The 16,312-nt window shown below is 35.5% G+C and overlaps 3 protein-coding genes across 3 annotated transcripts; 1 reads left to right on the top strand and 2 right to left on the bottom strand.

Annotated features, from left to right (window-relative positions):
• Positions 1-5,464: 5,464 nt before the first annotated feature.
• LOC124642273 (CDK-activating kinase assembly factor MAT1) lies at positions 5,465-9,059 on the bottom strand. Its single transcript, XM_047180627.1, has 6 exons — positions 8,791-9,059; positions 8,243-8,539; positions 7,706-7,938; positions 7,165-7,340; positions 5,853-6,774; positions 5,465-5,624 (listed from the first exon to the last, which is right to left on the bottom strand). Exons 1-5 carry the CDS (start codon positions 8,912-8,914, stop codon positions 6,675-6,677), a joined length of 930 nt encoding a protein of 309 aa, XP_047036583.1. The 5' UTR covers positions 8,915-9,059; the 3' UTR covers positions 5,465-5,624; positions 5,853-6,674.
• Positions 9,060-9,389: 330 nt separating this feature from the next.
• On the top strand, positions 9,390-12,688 carry LOC124642274. The gene is made up of 5 exons (XM_047180628.1): positions 9,390-9,497; positions 10,296-10,705; positions 11,210-11,374; positions 11,668-11,786; positions 12,478-12,688. Exons 2-5 carry the CDS (start codon positions 10,397-10,399, stop codon positions 12,611-12,613), a joined length of 729 nt encoding a protein of 242 aa, XP_047036584.1. The 5' UTR covers positions 9,390-9,497; positions 10,296-10,396; the 3' UTR covers positions 12,614-12,688.
• Positions 12,689-12,891: 203 nt separating this feature from the next.
• On the bottom strand, positions 12,892-15,087 carry LOC124642272. The gene is made up of 6 exons (XM_047180626.1): positions 14,891-15,087; positions 14,472-14,812; positions 14,137-14,326; positions 13,680-13,957; positions 13,365-13,448; positions 12,892-13,162 (listed from the first exon to the last, which is right to left on the bottom strand). Exons 1-6 carry the CDS (start codon positions 14,986-14,988, stop codon positions 13,089-13,091), a joined length of 1,065 nt encoding a protein of 354 aa, XP_047036582.1. The 5' UTR covers positions 14,989-15,087; the 3' UTR covers positions 12,892-13,088.
• Between the last annotated feature and the right edge of the window lie 1,225 nt (positions 15,088-16,312).

The following is a 16,312-nucleotide window of genomic DNA, read 5'->3' as shown; positions in this document are numbered from 1 at the left end:
TCCCGGCTGTCATTGAACATCTTTGGCAGTCGTTACGGGTAGTCAGAAGCCAGTAAGTCTGACACCAGTCTAACCAAGGGGTATCGGGTTGCCCGGGTAACTGGGTTGAGGAGGTCAGATAGGCAGTCGCTTCTTGTAAAGCACTGGTACTCAGCTGAATCCGGTTAGACTGGAAGCCGACCCCAACATGATTGGGAAAAGGCTCGGAGGATGATGAAGTAATACATATCATAGGTACCTATCTAGTAGAATAAGATTGTTCAGTTGTGTTTTGTACTATTTAAAGTTTATCTTCTATTTACGTATGTTACACCACGAACTAGTAATCTGTGCTAAGTAGGTAATAATTATGTATGCAAGTAAGTTATGTATGCAAAACGGTAATGCTCAAGAATTTTTGCATGGGAATTGAGCTTAGCCCAACAGTGGGCCTATCATAAAACAATGACAACGATGATGTGTATCCTCATAATTTGGTTTCAATTGCCACCACTGCTTAAAAAAAAACGCCAAACGTTTGAAAGGACCCTGCCACCCAAGAAACAATCTTACCATAAGCAAAAGTCCCTGTAACTGATGGAAAAAGAAGGACTACCAATTCTAACAAAACTAAGAACACAATTGAACATGGTAAACCAAAATAGGCGTATCCGACCAATAATAACTACAATCATTCAACAACGCTACCCCTCAATACCTATTATAACGTTCCACGTTCAAACAATAACCGCTCAGCCGGCCATGTTGCTCCGATGACGTTTCGACGGCCGCCATCTTGCATCGGGTTGCATTTGAAATGAGAACAAAGCACATTGAGTTTCCGCACAATAGAATGAAAGTGATATGGCCAGCGCTAATTCGAGGCTTAAATTGAGATACCACACAAGAGGTTGCATGTCGATGGATTACTGTAGAAAAGTATAGATTGTATTATGAAGATTGAGAAATGAGACATTTCAGTAATGTACCTACATATTGAAAGTACACCTATTACGTTGCCAAAAAAAGTTTGTTAAATTAAATAAATTGGGGAACAATTCGATTAAATTATTCGATTTGACAATCTTGTGTAGTGGCCACATGTGCTACTGAGCGGATTCTGAGTTCGATTCATGTAAGGCTCTTCCAGATTTGAAGTCACAAAGCCCAGTTAATTTACCTACTTATAAGATTCTTAGGGCAGTTTTAGGCCAGATAAGGTGCTTTGCGACTAATCCAGTAACGCGCAACAGGTTAGAATACCTATTGATTTTATTTGTATAAGTAGGTACCTACACCTATTGCTTTTTTTGGATTGATTTTCAAAATTGTTTTGACAGACATTTGAAGACAGCGAGTCATCGTACTGTTCTTCTACGTATTTTTTTTTTAATTTTATGTACCTAAGTCACAAGACCCCCAAGATCCTCTATCTCTACCTACCTCAATCTGGGCGAAGGAATTTTCTAGTCATTTTAAATCAGTTTAAAAAAAGAATACTGAAATGTCAAAGACAACGCCAGGCACAAAAAGTCGTGGTGGCCTAGTGGGTAAAGAACCAACCTCTCAAGTACGAGGGCGCGGGTTCGATCCCAGGTCAGGCAAGTACCAATGCAACTTTTCTAAGTTTGTATGTACTTTCTAAGTATATCTTAGACACCACTGACTGTGTTTCGGATGGCACGTTAAACTGTAGGTCCCGGCTGTCATTGAACAACCTTGGCAGTCGTTACGGGTAGTCAGAAGCCAGTAAGTCTGACACCAGTCTAACCAAGGGGTATCGGGTTGCCCGGGTAACTGGGTTGAGGAGGTCAGATAGGCAGTCGCTTCTTGTAAAGCACTGGTACTCAGCTGAATCCGGTTAGACTGGAAGCCGACCCCAACATGATTGGGAAAAAGGCTCAGAGGATGATGATGAACGCCAGGCACTCAAATGGATTTGTTTCCCACAATACAAGAGTAGGTGCATTCCCTAATACATTACAAACATTGGTAAGTAATATAGTGATTAACGATGTAGTCAATAGATAGAGAGGCTTACCATAGGATTAACTTGTTGAGTTATTTGAGAAGGGCGCCGGTACGCCACCGGCGCTGGCCGCAAATAATTATGCGTGTAATTACGACGTAAAGGCTTTTGCGCGCCATAGATATAAACTCTTGTTCGTTATTCAAATTTTGACACTTTTTAAATAAGGATGTGCTGTTATCGATAATATTATTGTACGATGTTGTATCAATCTTAACAGATGCTATTGTTAAGAAAGTTTTGAAAAGCTATGTTTTTCTTAGAGTTTAGCTGCAAAAGTTCCCAAGAATTGGCTCTAACTTAACCTTGGTGGTGGTACTTTGACATCAACCAACTATTTTTATTATACCCAAGTACCAACTTAGATTTTTAACTTTAAATTGAAGAAACTTTCTTTAAAAAATCTCACATAAGAACATAGAAAATATCGCCCATACATGAACTTTCAGCATAATCTAAGATAAACTTCACCGTACTATCTTTTGTGAAAAAGCTTAATCTATGCAAGTAGGTAGGTACCTACATAGATACCTCCTTTGTCCCCCCCCCCGTCTTTATCCTTCCTAGACGTAATGAACAAACGCTATCAGGAACTAGCAAAAGTTGGGTCGCATCACTAAAATCCGCAGGTTATTGTAGCACGTCCCTATCTGCGGTCACCGGCGGACATTATCCGCGCACCGGTGCGATATCCGCGCGACCGCCGTAATAAGAAGTCAATATTAGTTGGGCGGGCGGATTTGAGCGGGATCACTAGCGTGGAGACGGATATTTTGTAGGAGTGCTTTAAAATGTAGTTTTATGGGACATAAGAAGGAATCTGATATGCACTTTAGTAGTAGGTATATCAGTCATTATATTCCTTCTTGCATTATGTTAAAAAAAATATAGACTTATACGCGTGAACCGAGGTATAAAGTATTTTCCTTTTTTATAGAAACAGAAATAGTATTGTTATAAGATCAGTTCTCTTATTTATTTTTTAATAAATAAAAAAATAATTATACCGTGTGTGTAACACGAAATCATAAAACTCAATGATATTACTTTCGAGAACTAAGTAATAACAGAAAATTCAGAAGAAAATGAAACAAATTTAAACATAATAAAAAAAACTTTCTAATCTGCAATTCATTGTCAATCGGCATTCAAATGCAGGAATTCTAGATTTCAATTCAAAAATTCGTACTTTGAACGCTTTATCCATCATAAAGCCGGTTCCACACGTTCCATATCCCACAGGAGCTCGAGGCACCCCGATAACAGGACAAGTTTACACAGCGCCAATTAGACTGGCCCCGCGGCGTGCTGGCTGTTTTCACTAGCTAATTGTATCTACCGTGTGCACCGTACCTAGTCTGTTTACAAGCGGTGTGTATATAGCCTTATGATTTTGTGTACGGTTTCTACAACATACACTTTATGCGTCTAATTAATAATCTGTGGGGAGGTAAGATTTTATACTTTGTGTGGGTTTAGGGTTGTTGGGAACAATTTAATCGTAAATGTGTCTATTTTCAGTAGGATTTTAGTAATAAAATTTTTAGCATTTTTAGATTTTTTGCCAATTTAAAAAAGGTGGAAGAAGTTACGTCGCTACTTGCTTTTGCAAAAATATATTTAGAGACGTAGAAAGCACAATATGCTCTACAATTTTATGTTGTGAAGGTACAGTTTGCACTAATCCTGAAGTAATCCTGAAAGCCTTAAAACAAATTATATCAAATAGGAACATCTTACTGTAAGAAAATCTTTTACTGATTAGGTTCATATGGCTTAAACTAAAACTTGATATGGGTCTATTTTTAACCGACTTCCTCAAAAGGAGGTTCTTCTGCGTGCCTTTTTGTTTATACATGTCCTCAATGGCTTATAAGCTTCATCCTAATTACTTTAATACTTGGTTTTAACATAATCATATTCCAACAAAACTGTCGGGACTAGTGAGGAGACAAGTCTGTCGTCTACATTATCGACAATACAAATAGACAGGCCTAGTCATACGTTTTGTACCGCTAAGGGCGTATTCATAGGAGATCTTATTACTTAAGTAGACTGGTTGTTTTTTTTCTAGTGATCGTTTTCGGGATCGAGTGTTTTCAGCCTCACCAAATATTTTCATATAATTATTTTCACTCTTAAAATATTTTTTAGCTTCCTGTACATTTTGTAGGTAATTACAGTACCTATCACCTTTCTAATATGTTTTTCTTAACAATTTATATTCTTTATATATTCATAATTCATAAGTATAGGTACACATGTACCTACTTAACACGCAGAACTAAGCAGACCTGATTGTTTTCCGCTTCAAAATATCTAATAAAGAACGAATTAATCACCATTAGAAATCATATATCACTTCGAAAACCTAACAATCATAAAATATCTAGTAAAAGCATCAGTTATCTGGCAAACTACACTTGCCTTTACCTACAACACAAAGTGCATTATATTTGTCATAGTTTAGTGCCTGCGAGCGGCACTTTTACACTTTATTGGTGCGACAATATTTACTCCTTCGCCCTTACTGTAAACATCGCATAACTTTGTGCAGAGGTTACCAACTTTGGATAAGTTAGACTTAGTTCTTGATCTATTGAAAATCAGAATCATAAAACAGTGGTGTTCGTCCTTAATATTAAAACTGAACAAGGTCTATAATTTTTTCTATTGGTGTGATGCCGCATTTTAAAGCGACAACGGTAATATTAGCTGCCTAAAGGCCGAATAGTTAGCCATTAATTAAGAAGCCAGTATCAGTAAAGGCAAGTTAGGTAAGAAGTAATACAGAATTATTTATTTTTTTAAGTGCATGATAACCTTCTTGACAGCCGGGTAAAAATAGCCCCGTCATAAAAAGGTTGCAAACCTCTGTCCAAATACTTTCTATCATTACCGTCATTATAACGTAAATGTAGATATAAATTGTTAGGCTTTGTGATAACCAGCATAGAATTCCCACCTTTACACCTGGCGGTATCATTAAAGTACCTATGCTAGATATAGGATAGCAAATGAAATACCCAATTACGGATAAATAGGTTTTCCAGCATAAGCACCCGATTTCACCCGCAACACGAGGACACCTTCTTCCCGCACACTGACAAAAAGTAGCCTAGATGTTATTCTGATGTAAAAACTATAGGTAGGTATCTGTATATCATGCGTGACTATCATGGGACCTGTGCAGCCTATCTCTGCAGTTGAAAATTCTTCCTACATATTAAAAGTATGGGTTGCTTAGTAGCGACATCTATTAGCAGCGTTGCAAACTACATTTGGTTCAAGCGGTTCGGTAGATGGCGTTGATTTCAATTAATAAATTCCGGTAGTAGCTAAAATTAAATGATGTTCATGTATGTTTTTATTCTATCTTGTGAATTTTCAATTTATTAATAGGCTTTCAAGCCTTTTCTTTTGTATAATAGGAATAAAAATAAGATACTTGAAAAGTAAATCTCACTCACATTTTAATTATCACAAAACAACAGCAATTAACAACAATCCACCCGACAATGTATTTAAATAAGTACTTAAGTTAGCTAACAACGTTACATAACAACTTATGTACATTTATTCACATTGGCAACCTCCTTACAAAACCTATGGAGCACTATAGTTCGGCCATTCAGAGAATGCGTTCCTGACACGTCGCGATTGAACTGACGACGTAACTACATTCATTGATTATTGATATAATAATGTTGTTTTAATGCTCCTCAATTGTTAAAACGGTAAACAACCAGCAAAAATATTTTTATCGTAACTGCAACGCCATTGCAAAGTTACGTCGTCAGTTCAATCGCGACGTGTCAGGAACGCATTCTCTGAATGGCCGAACTATAGTGAAGATAGAAAGGGATAGACAATATGAAATACACTAAAGACAGACTGAGATAGACAATAAACTGCCAGTACTTTTGCAAAAGTTACTTATTTCGCTTATCTGTCTCAGTGATTACAATCTAGCATCCTAATATCCATACCCTATTTCCTAACATTATTAACTTAATATGTAAAACATTTACACAAAGATAGAATTTCCATTTTCGATAATTTTTCCGCCATACTGTCTTGTTAATGCCGTTGCTCGCCATTCATTCAAACTCCGCATTTACACACTTGAAGAGCGGTGGCGCTAGTGTAGACGTTTAAGTGGTACTAAAAAGGTCCTTACAAAACCAGATTCCTGAGTAATATTCCAACAATGTTCCAAACCTTAAACTATGTATTACACACATTACATACATTTTTGGCACTTTTAATACATTAGTTAACAATAGTTGACATTACTTAGACCCATATAAAAGGAAGTTACTTAGCAAATGGCAACAACAACACAGTGACAGAATATTAGAGTAGCTACCATGTGCTAAGCAACTGCTAGATGCCTTACATTTCTTTACAATATTTCATAGTGCTCACAAAACTCTATGGCGGCCCAAATGACCACATGTTCGGAAGTTAGTTGTGAAAGGCCATAGAGTTTGCCAAGAACTATACACCACACTTAAACCAGCAATTACTAAACCACAAGGACACAACACATTCAAAATTCGTCTTTATTCCTCACTACACAGAGTCCACAATTGAAACACTTCACTAGCGCCATCTACCGCTCTCAATCTAATACTATGACAGTATCGGCGGCGGCTGCGTCTGGTCAGCTCGCGTGGTACAGGCCCGTTAGAGCATCTTGCAGGGCACGTAAGCATGGTAGCGTTGATTTGTAGCCGCCTGCCTTCTCTGTCTCGTTCTCTGCTCTGTGGGTGAAAAAAAAGTCATTCTTTTTTTATCTGCTATTTTATTCAAGTTGCTTCAAGTCACACCATTGTTGGAACCTGAGCATTTCCTGTGTACAAAATAATACCTAGTCTACTAAGCCTCATGCACTATAATTATTTGCCATGCAAAACCATTTTAGACTGGTTTAAATGGTGGAAAACTTTGATAACTTATCACACTGCCATATCAACTCATAACACTTCTGCGTACAAAATCGTAGTACGCGCCATTCGTGATTAAAATTAAAAATAACTGTAACACCCACTTATTTTTCATATTCTCCAGTAGGAATAAAATTATTCCAAAATATATGTATATATGTATCTTTTGATATATTTGCATCTGCAAAAATACTCTGTTCAACTAACCTGACATGTTTCAGATAACCGAGAGCAACAATATCCTCAATAGAAGGTGGGTCTGGTCCGCACCGGTCAGGCACAACCGGGGGCTCATACTTGTAAAGCGGGCCTTCTTCTATGAGCGGCAATGTCGGCTGTGTTGATACCCGCGTGAACTTCACACCGGTAGAGAACTGAGTTACCTGTAATGGATAGATGATGTTTTAGGTAAATGTTGGATAAAAATATAAGTGAGAGGCTAACTTTTTTAAAACCTTTACTGAAGTATAAGCTTTCATGACTACTGAACTAATTAGCACAGGAAATCAAAAGTATACTCAGAGAAGCTAGCACTGTTTCTGTGCACACTGCAAAAAGCACTCTAATATTCAACTTGGCTTCGAGCAATTGTGGTGATTATTGTATTAGAAAGAACAGTCCAATTTACAGTTGCAGGACAATAAATGGGCCTACAATGTAATCATCATCTTCATGCATTTCTCTCCTTTTTTAAATCTTGAGCAGCAAATCTGAATCTCAAAATATTACCATTTAAAAAGAAACATACCTTTGGCACTGCAGGCAACACCTCTTCCTGCTTATTAGCTTTATTCTGTGCAAATGTATTGAGTATATCTTTGGCATCACCCTCTGCAAACATCAGCTCATCAATCAAAGCCTCTTTCTCCCTAATCTTCTGTTTTTTGGCTTCTTGCTCTAGGCGGCTTATCTCTGCTCTGCGAAGTTCTTCCATCTGTTTCTCTATTTCTAAAATCTCTTCTAACTCAACTTCTTCTCTGCCTGTAATATTGAGATATTATGTAACTTAGAATTTAAGTCAGTTATTGATTGATTAATGTAATGTAATTAACCATTAATTCATTTATAAAGATTTATAATATCAATAATAGTAAGTGTTTTAATACTATATAGCTTCACAAAATCACCTAATTTAGAAAAAACAATCGCAAATTCATACATTTTGTTTTTTTTGGTGGTAATAATTATGATTTTCATATATTACATAATTAAAGATATTTTTATAAGAGCCCATTTTCCAGTCTGTGTCCTAAAAAACTTTAAAGCACATGATACAGAAACTCACCTATTTTAGCTTTATTCTTCATTATAATTTCCTTATTATCTTTTTTGTACTGTTCTATCCTTTTGTTAGTGCCAACAATATCTATGTTATTAGTTAAATTATAAACAATTGTCTCAATTTCCTCCAAATAATCATTGTATTCCCGTAACGAAGCAAAATCCTCTTCCTTCTTATTATAATCTTTGAGGACTCGCTTCCTGATATCAATTTCTTTTTCTACCATGGGGTCTTCGAATAATTGGACTCGGAAGTTACTGCGACGGAGTGGTACATTGCAATCTGGGCAGGAACCAGAACCTAGAAAAAATAAGGTAAATATCAGAAATTGACATATCTATTAAAAAAAATGCCCCTGTTAGCAGCACAGGTCTTTTGATATGTAAAAACGCACATTTAAATTGGCATAACTAAAATTGAAAAAGTTTAACAATAGTTTTATTACAGTCTCATGTCCACTGTTCTGGGAGATTGAAAGTTGACTAAAAAAAATGTATCCGCAGTGTTTTAGTGTAAGCAAATGATCTAGTAGCACGATATACGAGTTTTACCTTTCAAGAACAGTAAATCAACGCAGCTTTCACATAAAGCATGGCCACAAACGTTTACCATCAACTTCAGTGAAGGATTTCTGTATTTTGTGGTTTTACAACGGGGACAAGCTTGGTCGTCCATGATTCTGGGATACTCGGGCTCCAAATTTCTGTGAATGTAAGTTTGTTGACTGGGTAAATAACAATAGAAAAGTTTAAAACATTTTCCGCCGAAATTACACAAAAGCCGTCAAGACAATTTTTTACAAGTTTGACAGTGGTTTGACAGATTTTTGATATTTCATTCAAGTTTGACACAAGCATCCAGGCATTTTGACAATTTGTTCACAGATACCTCATAACTTTAGCAGTCGTTTCAGGTTTCAGATATTGTTTTATTTTCCGCAAAAGATGAGGATAATTAAAAGTAAGTTAAGGCGTATGCGTAAAAAAGCATATCCGCTATTACTTTGCTATTTTATTTCGCGCTCAAAACGGGCTAAAAATATTTTGTTTCCACAGAACTTATACTCCAAGTGTTTACATCTCTGTACAACAATATGACAACAATGCAGCAATGTAAACATTTCAAAACGTTAAGTAGGTACGTTCTCTACGGTCTTCAATTCTTAACCAATAGACACACACACATTCAATTCCGACCAATGAAAGCTTATCTGATACTATTTAAAAAACAGGACCGATCCTCCTGAAAATACTTTGCTTACTTGTGTGTAGGGACACGGTATCGAAGCAAAAGTATCGATATCGTACTCATGAGTAGAATCGATAACAAAGTATCGTACTCATTAAAGTATCGAAACAAAAGTATCGATACTTCAAGGTATCGAGTACTTTTTTAGATCAAAATTTGCTTGGTCAATATCAGTCAGTAAATAATGTCAGTTTTACTTCAGTTCAGCAGGACATAAAAAACAAATGGTATTGGTACACTTTAATAGAATAATAGAAAAATGGAAAATGGAATGAATGAAACAAATCAAAAATGTAGCAAAAGGAAACAATATTAAGTTATTTGAGGTATACTAAAAACTAGCAGTGTCCCACAGTTTCACCCGCGTAGTAGATTAAAGATCCCATTCCTCCTCCGTACAGTCACTTAAAAATAGAAGTTTGTTGAGCCTTTTTGGAGATAAGCGGTTTCGAATTTTTGTGATGGTACTTCCTGCTTTAGAAAATAATTGTTCTAAAGGTACTGACGTCGCAGGGATTGATATATATTCTCGTGCCAATTTATATAATTTTGGGAATACTACTTTCATATCTTCCCATTGTTTTAAGGGATCTACTGAAAGTGGCGAAACCTGTGCCGATAAGTAGTAGCTTATAAGTAGTAGTGAGCTAGAAAGCGCTGTTAAATTAAATTCTTCATTCGATACGATACCTGGGAAAAAGTACTTATTGAGTAAAAGTATCGAATGCAAAGTATCGACTACAAAAGTATCGGTATCGAACTGGAATGTACTCGATACCACAAAGCATCGATACTTTTTTCGTGTCCCTACTTGTGTGTGTGTAGGAAAGTTGTATTCATTTGAATGTTTTACGTTTCATTTTCACGTAGTAAATAGAATAATTTAACCACAAAAATATAGTAGGAAATATGAATTTAGCTGTAAGGCAGGTGCTGACGAGGCAATCTTTCAGATTATGTGACAGATTTGCCCATAAAACTTTACCGAAACAGATTCCTATAACCTCAACATGTCCTGTTATACAATTACGAAATTACTGCGAAGAGCGGCTGGAGACTCGCAGACTGCCGCAGCTTATGGAATTCCCGCCTATCATGTGGCCTTCTTTCTTCAAATTCGTAAAGAATTGGATGTTTGCTAACTTCATCATCAGACCTTATTTTGAACCAGAATTCAGCCTGAATGAGTTCATCGAAGCTTCAAAACATGCCGTTCAGGTACTTCTATCTACTTGTTTATTTACATATTTGTTAAAATATATAACATTAAAACAACACCATATACAATGAAGAATTGTTTATATAAAAATATTTTTATAGAACTTGATAGAATTATCTGCAGGTATTATGAAAACCAGTCTCAAAATAGTAAATATCTTAAAATATTTCTAGATAGCAAAATTATGATATGTTTTCTAAAATGTTCTAGTAAAAACATTGTGAAATATGGTGTCTGCCAAAAAGAGCCAACTAAAAATAGACAGCAAGCATTTAGTTATCTACTGTATATTTATGTGCAGATTTATCCAACAGATATAATAATAATGAATTAAATTGTTTAATGTCTGCCCCTAAGGCGACCCACAGACCGTAAACTTTACTTACTCGGTTTCTTAAAACTTTTGGAATAGGCAACTATTATTTTTTCATGCTTACAAACACTGAAGTAAAATAAATTATTAGATTTTAACCTTTCTTATCGTCACTAACATCCACCGTCAGGTTGTTTCAGATGGTCTACAAAAGAGTGACTTTAAGTCCCTAGAAGGCCTAGTAGATAAGGAAGCCATTGATGTGCTGAAATCTGCAATTTCAAAGCTTTCTGTAACGCAGAGGCAGCTGTTATCTATTGAAAAGGAGGACATTTTCTATGCTTTTCCTTACCAGGTAAGATTTTTGAAGCTTTACCAAACCCTGACCGTCTTACCACAAAAACTTTTAAACGTCAGTTTATGCCTTGTCTAAAAAAATGTCAAATTATGACGTTGACATATGGTTCATTTTGCAGCCAAAATTTTATTAGACAAGTGTAAAACAGGGTTTAAAGTTTTTGTAGTAAGGCCCTTTAAGTCTTCATGACTACGGAGAAAATTATACCTTAAAATTAACAATATAAGCACTTTACAATGTCTGAAATCCCTTCTGAACAGATATCTTATATAATGTATAAATGTTTCCAGATTGGAGTAATGTTTGATGATGCAGACAAGCGCTGGGTAGAAATCACGATGTGTTATCATGTGTTCAGAGGGCTGAAACATTTGAAGGAAGCTGGTGATCTACCCCCTATAACTGTCGGGTAAGTGCCTAGTTCATTCATAATTTTGCTACACAAAAGACACCTGCAACATTACAAATAGCATTAAGTATTATAAACAAACCTAAGATATCAGGTAACTTGTGTACTTATCTAAATAAAAATATACCTACAATAGATTGTGTCATTATATGCAATCAAAATATAATTTTCATTGTTTATATCATAAAATTAAATGATAATGAATGTAAGTGAAATGTAATGACTAGTGGAGATGTCATACTGGCTACTAGCTCTGCCCTCATATGCCTTCTTTTGAAACTGACCATTTTTTCAAATTACCAATCAGTAAAGACGTTTGACGTCCGATCTGTGGAGATCTAAGGGGGAGGCCTATGTTCAGCAGTGGACGTCCTATGGCTGAGATGATGATGATGAAAGACGTAGAGACTAATGAACTCCAAACGCCTCATTAGTTTTAGTAAATGATCACGCCTGTCGTACAATACTTGACCTACCTGCCTTATATTGTCTCATCTTCCTTTTTGCTCCTATAAAAAAAAATTACTTATTTGCTAAAGAGTGCTTCTCCCTGGCTCCTATCTATGAGTCCAGTGCAATCTACACTTCTATCTCAGTATGCTGTGTGGGGTGCATCATTTCAGCTTAGACAAATTCTAAATAGCTTTGGGCGCATTACACTTTACACCAAATATCATTCTCTTTGTTTCAGGGTGCAACCAGAGTACCAAGACAAGATATTCATACTAAACTACAGATTCATAAGAGAGTTCACTAAAGGCGTGGAAGACAGTTGGTGGATAAACATTGTGAACCACTTCCAGCCACAAACGCTTATAAAGAAATAATATTTTTGATGTCCTTGCTAATTGCTAATTTCGAAGCTTCCATTGTTGTACAATAAATGCAGTTAATTGTTAGTATTTTTGTTTTTAATTTTTTTAGGGCCATTTTCAGCCCTCAGTTCCACCCGCATCCCGAGGAAATTACTTCCCGAAGTAAGAAGTAGACTAGCTTCGCATGTATAGTATTTTCATTTATGCAGGGAAATTATAAACTAAGATGGTTTTTTCTTACATTAGTTTTAATTTTTGTCAAAAAAGTTAATAACACTAAGCTTAACTAGTTAGGTCAATACTGAAACTTGTATTTGTTCCTAGAATGCTTAAATGGTACCATAATATTTTATGAAAAAAAGATTTTCTGTAACTTACATGTATACAGCTGCATGGTATTTCCTATTAAAGGTTACAAAACAACATTGCAATTGCAAAAGGTTATCACATATTAGCACCATAATTAAAAATACTTGGCAATGTTCACCTAAAACACTACACAATGCTCCTTGAACTCTTGTGTAACTTCTTTCAATTTATTCAGTAGGACTTCAGTCTCAACTGGAAAAAAAGTACATAAAAAAAAAATTAGAAACATCACAAAAAACTTTTGACATGGGTCTAGAAGTTGGTGTCTGTACATCTGTTGACTGTATTTATTTTGCACCCACTTCTAGAGCCATATTAAAAGTTTTACTCCATGACTTTCTACTATAATTCATGTATTGTATTCTAGTGTCATTCAGTAATGTTTGGAACAAACCTGTTGTAGGATCATACAGTGATCTCTTCTCAACTCCACACTGCACCTTTATAGGTCTTTGTTTCTTGAAGGATTTTTCAACATCTGAAACATAGGTTTATTTACTGAAATTACATGCACACCATTACTTATCGTTGTATACTTAGGGCATAGATATTATCTAATGTAAGCCACCAATCCACAACAGCAAACAGTCACACCCTCTCCATTGCCAAATATTACCATATCCGTTACCATTCCATTGCCATATTTTTTTTTTACTTTTATTTCACATCTAAAATGAAAACACTTACAATTTTAACAATAAATACTCACCCTCATGCACCTTATCCAACAAACTGCTAACATCCAAATCCTCATCTAATCTCGTACAAAGTGCGTTCACATATTGACTTGATCCCGGCCCTAACTTGTCCGTATCACCGGTCTTCAACTCATACGTCTCATCGTTGTTGATAGTAGTAGAACATTCTATTTGCACCACTTCGTAAGCAGCTTGTGAAGACTGAGCAGAGTAGGTGATGAGTAAATTTTTGTGGACGGTATAATCTTCCACTGTATGGATTGTTGCATAGATTTGGGGGTTTGATTGTCTGAAATTGTAATCATTGTTGTTATTACAGATGGACTTTTTAAAATATAATAAAGAATAGATGAAGGATTATTTACAAGTCAGGACTTTATTAGAATAGCAAATGTTACAGAAGCTATTTTGACATGCGAAAAGACTAAGAGTCGGATGATAACAAGTGAATTGAAAATATACAATTACCTATCCAAACATACTCTGCACATATCCATAATAAGTATTCCTAGTTCAGGTTTTGATCGAGCCATTTCATTGAGAACAAAGTTTTCAGTAACACAATGTTCTAAAGTGATATTTTCTGTGGGACAGTCTATGCCTAACATGCATTTTGTGTTGCAAAGCTGGCAACCGTGACCAGCATAAAAGAAGAAGCCTGAAAAATATTATATTGGACATTTAATTATAGTCACAAGATAGGCATTGTTATCTATAATGATAATGCAAATATCTATTTTTATTTATCTAATTGTGACTAGGTATTTTATCAAATTTCAACAGTAGGTAATTTTAATACTCACAATAAGAATCCTCTTCTAACTCATTGAAGATTTTTTTCAAAATAATTTTCAAATGCTTACTTGAAGTATTCTTTATTTTTATTGCAATAAATCCCATGTTTTTCAAATGAGTGGCCAGTGAGTCACAGTCTATTGAAGGCGTGCAAAGCTTGGCTAACTGTGTGTACTTATCATTGGCCACTAGAATCGCAACTTTAGAATGTGGCTTGTAAAATGTGGTGATTGTTCTAACATTTTGCGAAGCTATTAGGTATTGTTTATACCTAATTGCAGTGACCCCAAACCTGTCTAATGACTTTATTAGGGTCTCACCTGGTTTCTTTGACCTGTCGAATGTTATTCTAGAAGATAGATAGAATTATTTTCAGTTTAGTCAATGTAAACAAATCAACAAGTAGATGCCGAATTTTCGAACTTACTTCAAGTTAGCTAGATTTGCTATGATTTCACAACGATGTAAAGTTAATTCTAAAGCATTTTGATATTCTCTGTAGGACAAGTTTTGAAGTAAAGACATATTTGAATAGTATTTTGTGGAAAAGAAAAATACCAGAACAAGTTTATTTTTATTTCACCAAAGCACCAAATAGGGTGACTGACATCAGTGACATGTGACATCACATGAGATGACAAGCACACAGATTAATAATGTAGCGAGCAGCGAGCTACAACCATAGACATAATATTAGTAAACAGGACTGCGCATATAAACCCAAAAAAACGAGCCGAGTGAAACAGTTAGTACGGAGGCTGTCTGTCCCTTTCTAATAGGGTGACTATGAGATTAAGCTATGTGAGACAAATCTGAATTTGCTAAGATTATTAAACACAGATTAGTATTGAAGTTTTAACTTACGCAGTTTGTGACCTTAACCGTCAAATCCGTAGCGGACCCCAATCGGGGTCTGAACATCAATGTCACCGTAAGCTCGGTTTAGACCCCAATTGGGGTCTGCGAATCAGTCATACACTTTCCTAATTATTTACGCTCATATTTATTTTCTTTCCAATCAAACCACATTTGTGAGTACTAAATAAAATAACTAAATAAATTTAAATTATTTTTACGCATTGAAACCTTTCATATTTAGCATCCCGTTAGAAATATACCTTTTTAAAATCCAATCGTAATTACCGGGAATTCTGATCGAACTCGCCATGTTTGTTTACATTAGTTGTTTTTTTAAATTTGAAGACGCATAGACAAGATGGCGACGGTGATAGAAGTTTTGCATCGAATGATCCGATTCGTTAAAATAAAGAATCGATTTAATAATTTTATATTATTTGATATTATAATATTACTAAATTGCACTTTTGTATACTTACCATAATCTGAAAATAAATTAGGAAAAGTAAAATGACTTAATTTATTTTGAAAAAAATGCTAGAAAATCAGTGGTAGAAAATACGTTGTAGCCGGAATAAAAAAATCTTCGGTTTTTAGGGTTTCTGAAGACGGCAAATGAAGACTTATTCTTCGGGTGTTTTATGTGCAGGATTCCTGTAGATCTGCCAAACTTAATGGCGATTCGTTACTTCCAACTTTTTAACTGAGCGGCAAAGCTATTTGACGAGAGCCGTAGTTAGGTGTAGTCATCGCAAAATTTTATGACGATTTTATTGTTTGAAAGGGCAAATAGTTCGCCGTTCATCGAAAGCTGGTCCAAGATGGAAAGATGGCCGCCGCCGACTTATTTTTAACCGACTTCCCAAAAAGCGGAGGTTCTCAATTCGACCGTCTTTTTTTTGTATGTTTGTTACGCGATTACTCAGCCATTTATTTATCGATTTTGATGATTCTTTTTTGTTTGATAGCGTATACTTCCGAGGTGGTCCCA

The sequence above is a fragment of the Helicoverpa zea genome, chromosome 24, assembly GCF_022581195.2.
Source record: "Helicoverpa zea isolate HzStark_Cry1AcR chromosome 24, ilHelZeax1.1, whole genome shotgun sequence".
In the NCBI taxonomy this organism is placed as follows: Eukaryota; Metazoa; Arthropoda; class Insecta; order Lepidoptera; family Noctuidae; genus Helicoverpa; species Helicoverpa zea.
The sequence above is the reverse complement of the archived record's forward strand: the minus strand, read 5'-3'. Positions and strand labels throughout refer to the sequence as shown.

Excerpts from the sequence above, each read along its gene's own strand:
- LOC124642274 (XM_047180628.1), top strand. The coding sequence starts at position 10,397 with ATGAATTTAGCTGTAAGGCAGGTGCTGACGAGGCAATCTTTCAGATTA. Across the intron at positions 10,706-11,209 it reads CTTCAAAACATGCCGTTCAG|GTTGTTTCAGATGGTCTACA; the intron begins GTACTTCTATCT and ends ATCCACCGTCAG. Across the intron at positions 11,787-12,477 it reads CTACCCCCTATAACTGTCGG|GGTGCAACCAGAGTACCAAG; the intron begins GTAAGTGCCTAG and ends TCTTTGTTTCAG.
- LOC124642272 (XM_047180626.1), bottom strand. The coding sequence starts at position 14,988 with ATGTCTTTACTTCAAAACTTGTCCTACAGAGAATATCAAAATGCTTTA. Across the intron at positions 13,958-14,136 it reads TGCAGAGTATGTTTGGATAG|ACAATCAAACCCCCAAATCT; the intron begins GTAATTGTATAT and ends TTACAATTTCAG. Across the intron at positions 13,163-13,364 it reads ACTGTATGATCCTACAACAG|TTGAGACTGAAGTCCTACTG; the intron begins GTTTGTTCCAAA and ends CTTTTTTTCCAG.
- LOC124642273 (XM_047180627.1), bottom strand. The coding sequence starts at position 8,914 with ATGGACGACCAAGCTTGTCCCCGTTGTAAAACCACAAAATACAGAAAT. Across the intron at positions 8,540-8,790 it reads TGATTTACTGTTCTTGAAAG|GTTCTGGTTCCTGCCCAGAT; the intron begins GTAAAACTCGTA and ends TATTTTTTCTAG. Across the intron at positions 6,775-7,164 it reads GGTTATCTGAAACATGTCAG|AGCAGAGAACGAGACAGAGA; the intron begins GTTAGTTGAACA and ends TTTCACCCACAG.